At 40.6% G+C, this 12,507-nt stretch overlaps 1 protein-coding gene across 2 annotated transcripts in view; it reads right to left on the bottom strand.

Annotated features, from left to right (window-relative positions):
* Window positions 1-2,710, bottom strand: part of macrod2 (mono-ADP ribosylhydrolase 2) — a 734,857-nt gene extending 732,147 nt beyond the window's left edge. For both annotated transcript variants that reach the window (XM_080739775.1, XM_080739776.1), the window contains exon 1: window positions 2,497-2,710. In XM_080739775.1, coding sequence (XP_080595901.1) covers window positions 2,497-2,533 — 37 coding nt within the window. In that variant the 5' untranslated portion in view covers window positions 2,534-2,710. The remainder of the gene's footprint in view (window positions 1-2,496) is intronic.
* Between the last annotated feature and the right edge of the window lie 9,797 nt (window positions 2,711-12,507).

Genomic DNA, 12,507 nt, shown 5'->3' with positions numbered 1-12,507 from the left:
CATTTTAGGTGAACCTTTTTTTAATGTTCATAAATACCTCGAAAACAGCAGATGTACGAGCTCAGAGCGTGTCGTGTCTCGTGTTAGCTTGTAGATTGTCTATTTAAGAGGGAAAAGAGTACAGTATGGCTTACGGTTAAATATGAATTAACCGTGATTGTGAACCATGAAGACTGTAATACTGCAGTGACCACATCCTGACACCGACTTTCACATGATCACAGGAAGGAAAAGCTAAAGCAAAAGAGAAAAGGTTGATGCTCACAGCTAGCCTCAATTTCTTTTTTGAATGGATGAATATTTGTTGAAAACTGATTAAAAATGTGTCAGTACTACTAACTGGGATCGCTGCTGAAGGAACAAAGATTAGCCAAAAGTACCAGTCCTTATATGAGATCAGAGCTGCTCCAAAAAGTTTTAATTTCTGGAGCAATTATGTCATAGTGCACAAACCACTGACCATTTACCCACTGTTCACAGCGGTTTCTCTGAAAAGTGAAAGGAACTTAATCTTTTAATAAAACTAAGACATAAAAGCCTAAGAACTGATTGAATGTTAACCTCTCTCTCAATAATGCTGTTACTTCCCTGTCCAAACTTGAACTTTTGCATAGCAAGAATGTGTGCAGTTTATGAAGAAATCAGCACAAATCTCCCTGACCAAAGTCCAAACTTGAACTATTTGATAGTACGTTTGTGAAGGAAATCTCTCTGTCCAAACTTGAACTATTGATTTTCGTATAATCACTACTATTGAACTTAGTAACATACAGTTACAGTTACTACTGTAGGGGTGCAGTTTTGTGAACAAAAATTAAACACACACATTGCAATAAAGTGTTCACTGGTGAAGAGAATATAATATACAACACAAAATCCATTTGCTTATACAACAGGAGCTTTCTGATGCTCCAAAAGTGACAGGCAGGCATGTAGCATACGCAAAGTTCCTCTGTTAGTGCATACAAAGAGTGAGCTCAAATCAGTAAACTCATGTCCACATTTCGCTCTGATGTCTTGTGTGAGGGGACACACCAGTTTGTGCTGTTTGTTTTGTTTACCAGTCTCACATTTAACAAATATGCTGCTCGGTATGCGACTGCACCTCCCCATGTCCACCAAGTTTCACTTTCAGTTCAGTTCAGTTCATCCAGGAACTCCAGGACGTTGTTGCCAGAGGAGGACTTCATGAAGTCATGCTCACAACACAGTGCCATGCGCTGAACTATTGAGGGTGCAGACATACATACTGTACAGTAAATAGTAAATACAGACAACCCCTATTCTAGGCGGCTTGGTCACTACAACCATGCGGTTAAAAATCACATCGGATGACATCAGTTTTGAGGTTTCACACTAATGCTTTTTTCAGACAGCAATCCGTGTGTGAAGGAGAGATGTCATAGTATAGTGCACAAACCACTGACCACTTTACCCACTGCTCACAGCAGTTTCTCCGATGTCTGAAAGGAACTTAATCTTTCAGTAAAACTAAGACATATAAGGCCTAAGAACTGATTGAATGTTTGAACACCAGGTCCACTGCTTTCATGAAACGAGCGTAACATAAAAACCTAAATGGGTAATAAATATTTGTGAAATCACTTGATTGTTTTGTGTGGAATAATACATGCACTTGGCTGGGAGGGTTATACCTCCTGGGACCCGGGGGAACGTGCAACCCTTTCTTTTCTCTTTTATCCATAGATGGAGAATATTGTCTGTGGCTCTAAACTTTACTACCCTGAAAGCGTCCCATCGTTAGTTTATTTACCACCCCCCAATGGCCCCATCATCACAGCTTTATGTAATACAGTGATGAGAGTGCTGCTTGTATATGGGGAACACTTGCAGAGCAGTGGCTTCTGTCAACTCAATCACACACAGGCAATATATGGTCAGACAGTATAATATATGCACAGATAGATAGTGTTTCCATCCACTGTAATATACTGTTGTACCCGGACAAGGAAAGGTGCACAGTCTATCTCAGTGTTTCTCAAACCTTCTAATTCCAAGGTCTTCCCTTAACTCTGACAGTGTACAAAAGAACCAAATGAACCCTAACGGGTTCATTTGGTTCCATTTGTACACTGTCAGAGTTACAGACTTGTATGGGTCAATTTAGACCCCCATAAAGGAACGCACAGAGTCCCTGGAATCCACTTGGAGACCCACTGGTCTATCTGACAGTGGTGCTGCTGCGAATCAATGTCAAAAAACGTGGAACAAGGTGCAACGACCAAAACACCTACTGCCTAAACAGGTGCACAACATCTGTATAAATCATCCTATGGGTCCACACCGCATTGTCACGATACAAAACCATAACAAAACAGCTCTGCTGGGGAGGGGGGGGGGCACACTGCACAGTGAGAGTGATTCATGCTGTGTCTGACTGACTCTCACTGCCATGGACATGGTGATAGCATGCAATGCAAGCCTCCACATTACATTATACATCCATCCAACAACCCCCCCAAAACAAGGCTTTACCTTTCTCAGTCTTCCAGTCCTTTTTCTTTTTGCTCATGCTGCCGGAATGATTGGACTTCGAATGGATGTTTTTGGACTGTGGCAACCCCAGGCTCACAGCGGAATGGTGGGTCCCAGAGAAACTGAAATTAGAAAGTGTAATACCAGCCTCTCTCTCTCTCTTCTGCACGATGTTCTTCTCACCTGTGAAGCTGTCAGATTTCTAGTATGAACCCTCCGCTCGCTCAGCCTAGCTTGACTGCGCCGTAAATTATGTGTACAGACTCCGGGACACGCGATTGGCCGACGGCGACGGGGAAGTGGGGTCGTGGTTGGTCCGCCCGGCGTGTCAGTCAGAGAGAGGCCCCGCCCACCACGAGAGATGTGTGTAGGTTGGTTTCCCTTTGCTTTGAAGCGAAGCGCCCCCGTCGCGCGCCGGAGTTGGTGCCGCGCGCCCGAAAATGGCAAATCTGCAAGCTCACCACGGCTCGTGATGGGGACGCATTGTGAGCTTGTACATCGTCTGTTTTGTAGCACGCGACACTGAAGGCGATAGCAACGCCGGGCCACCGTGTTGCATGCTCACAGTCACTGTATGGAGCATTATAACTGGATGTTTTATATCATGAGCCACTGAGCCACTGCATGAAATATAGCTTGGAGGCTTTAAATTAGAGACATTTTAAACTTTTCACAACAGTTTTGCAAAACACATATTACAATATAGTTATGGTCTGTAAATAACGATATGTGTGCTCATAATTATTTTTAAAATGGCATTTTAACCACAAATAATGTAATATTGATTATTATTAAGTTAATGAGATGAATATGCCAAGTGTGTGTGTGTGTGTGTGTGTGTGTGCGCGCGTGTGTGTGTGTGTGTGTGTGTGTGCGTGCGCGTGCGTGCGTGTGTGTGTGTGTGTGCAGTTTTGTTTAAGGCTATGTTTATTCAGATTCTTCAGCATGATGTTTAAAATGACAGGAGCCATTAAAACACTTTTTTTTGTTGCTGATTACAATATAAAACTAAAAATCTAACTTAAAACAAAAATCTAAAATCCACTATCAGTGTGTGTGTGACACTGTGTGTGTGTCTGTGTGTGTGTGTGTGTGTGTGTGTGTGTGTGTGTGTGTGTGTGTGTGTGTGTGTGTGTGTGTGCATGCATGTGTTAGTGCCGCATGCATGTGTATGCGTGTGTGTGTGTGCGCGTGTGTGTGTGCGTGTGTGTGTGCGTGTGTGTGTGTGTGTGTGTGTGTGTGTGTGTGTGTGTGTGTGAGAAAGCAGACCATTTATTTATTTATTTTATCCAGTTATTTTAAAGATTTGTCTGATGAAGACCTGTCCTATATGGTCGAAACCTCATGGCAGTAATAAAACAAGTTTCGGGAGCTTGTGTGGATGTTTTCATCACCTTCTCCTTGATTCATGATGTGTCCAGCACCTTGCTTAATACAAGATGTGCACACATGTCTCCTCTGTGAATTATTTCAAAGACCCCCATGAATCTCTGATTACTTTCCTCCATCTGTGTTTCAACAGGTTAGTATACAGTTTACAGTTTACAGTTTAGGCATTTAGCAGACGCTTTTAATCCAAAGCGACTTATACAATAAGCAGATAATAAATCACTATAATAAACAAGATAACATGTCAGAACATCAACAACAATATAACAAATGCATATGAATATCAATCTAAAAAAAACAATATAATCAGTAAAGGAAAAAAAAGGATTCTAAAAAACTAAAAAACAAATGCTAACTAGCTTCCTGTATGGTCAGTGAGTGTTTCAGTAGTGCTATGGGTTTAGGTGGAGTCTGAAAAGGTGAGTCTTCAGTCCACAGCGAAAGCTATAGCGAGTGAGTCCGTTGTTCTAAGTGCGACAGGGAGTTTATTCCACAGCTTTGGGGCCAGGAGGGCAAACTGTCTCGGATGAGTGGATCGTTGTCCTGGGGGTTTTAGCGAGGGTTCTGTCAGCATCCCTGTGTTGGCTGATCTAAGTGAACGGGTGGGGGTGTAGGGGTTGATCAGGTTTTGGAGGTATGGAGGAGCCATACCTTTGGCTGCTTTGAAGGTCAGCATCAGTGTTTTGTATTCAGTGCGGGCCGCAACCGGGAGCCAGTGGAGTGAGTGGAGAAGGGGGGAGACATGTGAGAACTTAGGCTGGTTGAAGACCAGTCGTGCCGCGGCATTTTGGATCAGTTGGAGAGGTTTAAGTGCACATGCCGGGAGACCAGTGAGGAGAGAATTACAATAGTCAAGTTTTGTATGCAGGTGTGTACCATTTTATTTACAAGTCAAACAAAGGCTAGATCAGATCAATAAAACAGGATCATGTCTTATCATGTTCCCACAAAACCACCTGTCAACTGGTGTGATAGCTCTAGTCTCCTGGATGATCCATAGGCTATCTTCAAAGAAACACTCACACACAAAGCAGTGGTCTCAGCAGTGGTCTTCAACCTTTTCAGGTCCCCCCCAAATAATCATAATTGAACTGAGGGGACCACCCAAAATAATCATATATGAATATGAATGGGGACTGCCCAAAATAATCAAATTGGAACTGGGAAAAAAAATAAAAAATAAATAAAAACATGTGAGGTGTGGTGCCGCTCTGTGAGCTTGTATATAATGCGTCATAATGCGTTCATGGGGGCCCGCAGTGAATCCAGAATTTGATGCGACACCCCTGATTATCCACAATAGCAGTTGCAAGGAGTTGCATTGGTGTGGACTGTCCTTAAAACTATTTTGTTGCAAGGAGTTGTGACTAGTTGCAATGGTGTGGTCTGGCCTTTAGGGAGCAGTTTCCACAGCCAGGAGCAGGTTCAGCTTGTTCAGGCTGCTGAACATGGCATCATTTCAGAAAGAAATGGGAATGTTGTGTCACCAATTAGGCCAAATTTCTGAAATACCAAAAATAGTGGATCTACATGCTCTCAAAGTGTCGATCCACCATTTTCACAGTTTATTTTTATTTATTTTTTTGCTGTGAAAAGAGAAAATGTTTGAAGATGTTTGTTCGTCTATAATAATATTCCCAAAATTGGGATGACACGTTGAAAGTGGTTAATAAATGGTTGCATTAAACAATAAAAAGCTTATGAAAATTATAACATGTGTCGCATGTAGATGGACGGCCATCGATTGGAATGAAATCAGATTAATCTGCAAAAACAATTCAGAGTTTGGGGACATTAGCCTATGCAAAAAAATAACTGAATTTGACGTTAATTGCCATCCCCTGCTGCCCCAAATGAGGCCCCCAGAACAAGTATAGGCTACTGAGCTCTGTCCCCAGGAGACATAGGCCATCACACATTCCCAAGATGCACCACAATCTTTCATGGGCAGATGTGACTTATGGGGTCTGGTGTAAATAGTAACAAACAAATTGCCGGCTTATTGTGTCTAAAAAGACATATTTAGCCACTTGTACACATGCCCCCACCCACTGAAATCAAAATACTAAAATCGCTAAAACAATAGAAAGCAGTAAATGAAAACATTATAACACTGATCTTTTCTTTTTTCTAATTACAATCTAACATATGAACCCTTGTTGTAAAAAAACAAAGTTGTCCTTTAACATATTCTTCATTATCCGTTGCTAAGTGATGTCTCTTTACTTACACAAGAGAATGCAGGTACAGTATATTCCTTATTTTATTTTATTTTACTACACTTTCACCATATATGTATGTTTGATATTGTTGTTTTGTTATTTTCACCACTCTATTTAAACTGTAAAATTGTGATGTGGCAATGAACCTGTGTGTGTGTGTGTGTGTGTGTGTGTGTGTGTGTGTGTGTGTGTGTGTGTGTGTGTGTGTGTGTGTGTGTGTGTGTGTGTGTGTGTGTGTGTGTGTGTGTGTGTGTGTGTGTGTGTGTGTGTGTGTGTGTGTGTGTGCGTGCGTGCGTGCGTGCGTGCGTGCGTGCGTGCGTGCGTGCGTGCGTGCGTGCGTGCGTGCGTGTGTGTGTGTGTGTGAAAATACTCTTCAAGAAAAGGAACAAAAAGGAGCATCTGCAATTTTATAAACCTTTTTTGCAGTGCTCTTTGATTGAATACTTTGACAGTAAAAAAGAAAAAAAGAAAAAGCAAATAGTTTCATACAAAAGGGCAATCTGGCTAGCCATCATCAAAGAAAAGTTCCTTCTCTTGCATAGCATCAGAGAGTCTGTTCTTGAGAGATTATATGCAGGGTGAGTGCTGCATAGCCTACAGAGCTCTCTGTACTGTACTGTTCAAGTCAAACCACTAGATGTCCATATTGCAACATTGTAAAAAGTTGTACATTAAATTGAATTAAAATTCAATTTGAATACATTTAGATTCTTATTACTTATATATGTATAATTTTAATGGTAAATATAATAAATCCTGAATAATGTAAACTAATAATATTTGGCATTACATACCTGTATTATTTGTTTATTTTGCTTCTCAATTGCTAGTCCAAAACATAGGAAAGACTCAACATATTATTCATATTCACACACAGGCGTGCTCACGCACGCACACGCGCGCGCACACACACACGCGCGCACACACACGCGCACGCACACGCACGCACGCACGCACACACACACAGTTATTTAGCAAGACACCAGGACATTTCACATATACACATGATATCACACTGCTATATTTGTTGTGGTTCACGTCACTCTCCAACAGGATTATTCTTGACAACTTGACATTTTTAAGTTGCAACAAAACTTTTATAGCAGACAGGTAGTTGGCTGTATCCCCAACAAACCACCAGTGGCGGAAAAAGTACTCACATTTTTTAAGTAAGTAAAAGTATCAATACAGGCCTACTGCAATATAGAAATACTACTTTTACTTGAGTAAAAGCACAATGTATTGGTAGCCTAAAGTATACTTAAAGTACAAAAGTAAAATAGTCATGCAGGATGTCCCATTTCACAAATTCAAAATGTAAAAGAGTATTTTTGAAAATAGCAGATCTACAAGCTCACAATGTGTCTCATTGCGACGCATTGTGAGCTTGTAGATTGGCTATTTGCAAATGGATCAAATGTATATGGGCCTATGTGTTGTAATAATAATCTAAATCTACTATAACTAGTATAAACTAAAGTTTTTGTATAATATATTGGAGTAAAAGTATAATATTTGCCTCTGAGATGTAGTGGAGTAGAAGTAAAAATACTGAATATTGGAAATACACCAAAGTAAAAATAACTCAAAAGTGTACTTAAGTACGGTATTTGAGTAAATGTGCTTAGTTTCTTTCTACCACTGCAGACCGGCTGTATCCCCACTAACCACAGAATGCATCATAGGACATTGTTATTGTCATGGTTGCAGTGTTAGATGTCAGTAGCTGTACCCCACCAGAAATAACATTATTAGAAGGTTCACACTGTGTCTTTGTTGATATGATTTGTTTTCATGATCATAGCAACATAATTACACCCCACAAGGCTATTATCTATACCAAAACACACACAAAAATTCAGACTTAAACAGAGCCCCGAGATTGTAGCGATCATAATTGCAGCAATTATTTTGTATAGCCGATCTTGTACCAACAGCTGTAAGCTCTTGTATGGTTTTTGTTTTGGTATTAGTAAACTCTGAATATTTGGTTCAGTACATTGCCCCAGAGGGATTACATAAACGTGTCAATAATAAACAAAAGCCTGAACTGTTATCAATCTCAGGCCTTTAATCATTGTATAATGCTGTATTTTAATTAACATATGCTTCATTCATCATGTCATACTTATCAGACAATGGAAAAAGTGAAATGAAAAGTTTGGAATCAAAAGCCCCAATGGGAGTGTAACAAACACACACACATGCATGTTGTAACTATACAGTCTAGTAGTGTGTCATATTTCTATATTAAACAAACATACAAGAACTTAATTATGCAGGATATGTTCATGACACATCAGTAAAATTGTGTATGTGTGGACTGTGTGTGTGTGTGTGTGCATGTGTGTGTGCACACATGTGTGTGTGTGTGTGTGTGTGTGTGTGTGTGTGTGTGTGTGTGTGTGTGTGTGTGTGTGTGTGTGTGTGTGTGTGTGTGTGTGTGTGTGTGTGTGTGTGTGTGTGTGTGTGTGCGCGTGTGTTAGGCCTACTTAATGAAAACAGCCTATTGTTGCATTCCAAATAACTGTGCATATTGTGCTATAATCGTGCCACAATGAAAACATTAAACTGTCAGTCACTGGTGATATGATACAGCCCGTTGGTTTCTGTGGTATCTTTTCAGCCTTGTCTGTCCATATCGTCCATTGTGTCCAGTCAAACATCATACTCATCTACTCCTCAGCATCATGTCTCGCTGTTCAAATAAGAACCACAACGTCTCAACTCAAACCAAACTGACATGTTTTTATCGAAAAGGATTACTTTGGTAAACAATCCTGAAAATTATTTAAACTGCTATTGTTGAAGGAAGGGTGACTTTTGGGGTATAATGAAAGCGTTGGCTTTTAGAGCAGCCGAACGCTATCATGGAAAGGTTTGTTCTGCTGAGCGAAAAGGGCAGGGCTAATCTTACAATAAATGCAAGAAATCTCTGTGAGTATGTATGTGAGTATGTGCCCCACTCATCTCGAGAACCGTTCGTCCCACCGGCTTCAAATTCGGCACACGCGCTCCCCGCCACAGCGCGGAGTGTAGTGCCCGGCCTTGACCCGACCCGATACGCGGTTTTCCGGAACCGGCACTGTGTCTGCAACACAGTCAGAAGCACAGACAGATACATAGATCTCCATAATGGGCATAAAAGGGACACAGACAGACAGATACAGAGATCTCTATATGGGCATAAAATGGATGCAGACAGACAGTTATCTCCATATATGGGCATGAATGGACACAGGCAAACAGATGGTCAAAACGGGTATGACAACAGGTATGGGGTTTGCATTAAAGGGCGGGGCATTCATTCCCTATTTACATCGTTCCCGAGTAGGCCGGTCCCGATAGATTGTTATAAAATCTTGAGTGTTCATTTAAAGGGATATTTTTCTTTCTATCGATTACTCACCTCATGGAGACCATGTGTTTTTGTCACATTCCTAAGACAATAGTTTGATGACCATCAGTCGTTCCCTATGGAGACACAAAGAGCCTGCTTTGTTCTCTATGGAGACACAAAGAGTCTCTTCAAATTATTGGCTTAGAAATGCTACAAAAACAAAAAAATATCCATGGTTTCAAGTCTCCATGGGTGAGTAATCGATAGAAAAAAAGTCATTTTGGTGGTGAACTATCCCTTTAATTTTGATGAAAGTGTACAAATGTACAGGAGTGTACAAATGGCTCCATTTGTGTACTCTCTTAGTGGGCTACAATGAATCAACATTCAGGATTTTACTGCATATACCTTGGCTTATGTATTGTATGACATGGCCCCCACTGATTGTGCAAAAGTTCCAGGCTGTACTTCATATGTAATTTCAAATTATAGTCTTGGTTTTGTAGTTTCTCCCTATGGGGAATACAGTATTTTGTTCATGATTACAAGTACTGCTTGTTCTGTTCCAGGCTATAGGAACATCATCATGTGGGGATTGGATTCTTAAACTGAGTGGAATTCCCCTTAAAGTACTTCACTTGACACCAGCTTTTTGCAGTTGATTTCTATTTTATTCTAACTGGGTACCTGTAATAACAGATTTTCAACTACTGTATGAAAGCATTATGAATTGTATTCAGTCATTTTGTATAAGCAGCACCTTTGTACCATGAAGCATACATTATAGGCTCTGGGAATGGAGCTGTAATGACCCACTGAATGGTGCTTAATGAAAATGGTTCGCTCAATATGGGTTTGGAATTAGATTCCAGTGGGTTGTTGCTTTGGCAAAATATCCTGTAATGACTCTCACTGTTTATTTTATTCTTCACACCACAGTGTTTGTATACTCTGAATCAACCAGCATAGCGTCGTTGTCGGGTGAAAACCTTGTATGTCCAAAACCGTTCTTTTGCATTTATCATTTTAAAAATGATTCAAACTATTGAAAACAGACGACCTACAAGCACAGTATGCTTGTAGATCTGTTGTTTTCACTACTTTTGTGCGACAGCCTTGTATGATGAAGCAGGGCTTTACTTTGCGAAAGAACTTACAAATTTGAAACTTGGAGATACAAGGTTTCCACCCGACATCGACGAAGTAAGCTACCTCATTGATGGCTTGCTGCAATAATGTTTCTACTGCTGGCACGGCACAGACAACTGAATTTTAAACATGCTTTACGAACAGGTTGACTATAAATGTAGTTGGATTACTTGTATTTGTAATAGATCAGAAGATACATTTTGCATATAGACATGGGTAAAGTTGATTTTGGTATCAAGACAAATTTTACCTTTCAATATTACAGGAATTACATTATACTGTATGTACGATCCACTGGGCCTGTGAGGGCGAGTCTTCATGCTTCTATTTTAATAAAATCAACCGCCTGGAAAACCTTTGTAGTTCCATGAGTTATTTTAGGTCATCTTCCCCAGGGATCTTAGGCGTTAATAACAGTCTTCACAGCAGATGATGCTATGTAGCGTAGGAACTGGACTTATACGATTTTTCCATTAAATCATGTAGCACAAGGGCAATAAAATTGGTATAGAGGTTCCATATTACATACATATCCCACTGTGTCTACAGTTGCCTGGAAGAATTTTAAATTTATTTCTTATAGGTAGCTTTTTCAGAAGCAGACACATTAATCCTTTGTATTCATTTATCCGTTTTTAACTCTGAGAGAAGGGTCCACTTGGTTACATTTGTACGCAATCAGAGTTAAGCTAACAAAAATACTTGTACTGTGTTCACTTGGGGTATTATTACACATAAATACAACACATAGCTATCATTATTGATAAAAACTGACTTGCCCAAAAGGACAGCAGGCCCAGTGCTCTTTGCAGCATCCAAAACATCAAAACAAGGTTTCCATGGAGATCAGACGGTATGTGATGCTAGGGCCACCCCCTACAGACTGACCGGGCCCCTCTTCAACGCCCCGGCTCCCAATTCTTCTAATGATTCAACCGCTCCGTTTCATCTCTGTTGACCTGACCCAAAACAAACAACACCGCAGTAGATATTATGATTAAAGAATGTGCTTGGCTTGGAACGCCCAGGCAAACTCCCACTTAGATCATGAACACGGAGGTGTCTGTTTCAGATCAATGATGATGTTGGACTGTGTGTTGACGGCTAGTGGTTATTTCCGAGAGTTCTTCTGAACATTTCTCGGTGATTATTGCTTCTCTGGAGTTTTTCAGTCACTGGCTTATTTCATCCGATTAGCTTCTCTGTTGTGGTCTTATCTGGCTCAGTAGTAACTCATTAAAACATTAACTCCCAGCAGAGGCTATAGGGCCACCTTCATCGTGATTGCTTCTTGGATCTCAGTGACGAACGATGAAATAACATGATAAAACAAAGGCATACATAATGTTAGATGCCTCACAGGAAGAGCGAAAATTGAGCATGTTCTGTTTATTTGAACACAACCGAGTTTCAGTTCTTAAAGCGGGATTTCCTGAGGGAATTGTAATCTCTGTGCAATATATGATTACTTTTTGACTCGTGCTCCCCTCTTCTCTTTCCTGTCATTACGCTATAATAGGCCATGACAATAAAACATCTATTCATGTCTAGACAGAGTAGAAAATGCCCAGAGAATTGTGTACAGTTATGATTGGCAACTGACTTTTCCAGGGTTTGAGAGCATACGATTACGGCACATCATGGGGACCTCTGTTTATAGTACAGAGTTTACTGTTCACAGTACAGAGTCATTGTAAAGATAGGCGCACTAATTAAATGTTTTGTGCCAAGCATAATGATATGCTGACTGACAGGCAGAGCACAGAGCAGCCATATCAAACAGAATGGAAAGGCCCGACTCCCCCACCCCCTCCTCTTGGATCTAATAACTACTTCAGGGGTGCACTTGAGAAGTAAGAAAGTCAAGTGAGTTTGAGTTGTATCCTGCTGCAGCTGTGCACCAGTTGTTAA

The sequence above is a fragment of the Nannobrachium achirus genome, assembly GCF_963921795.1.
Source record: "Nannobrachium achirus genome assembly, chromosome: 13".
Taxonomy (NCBI): domain Eukaryota; kingdom Metazoa; phylum Chordata; class Actinopteri; order Myctophiformes; family Myctophidae; genus Nannobrachium; species Nannobrachium achirus.
Note: the sequence above shows the minus strand (reverse complement) of the source record. Positions and strands in the feature narration are given on the sequence as shown.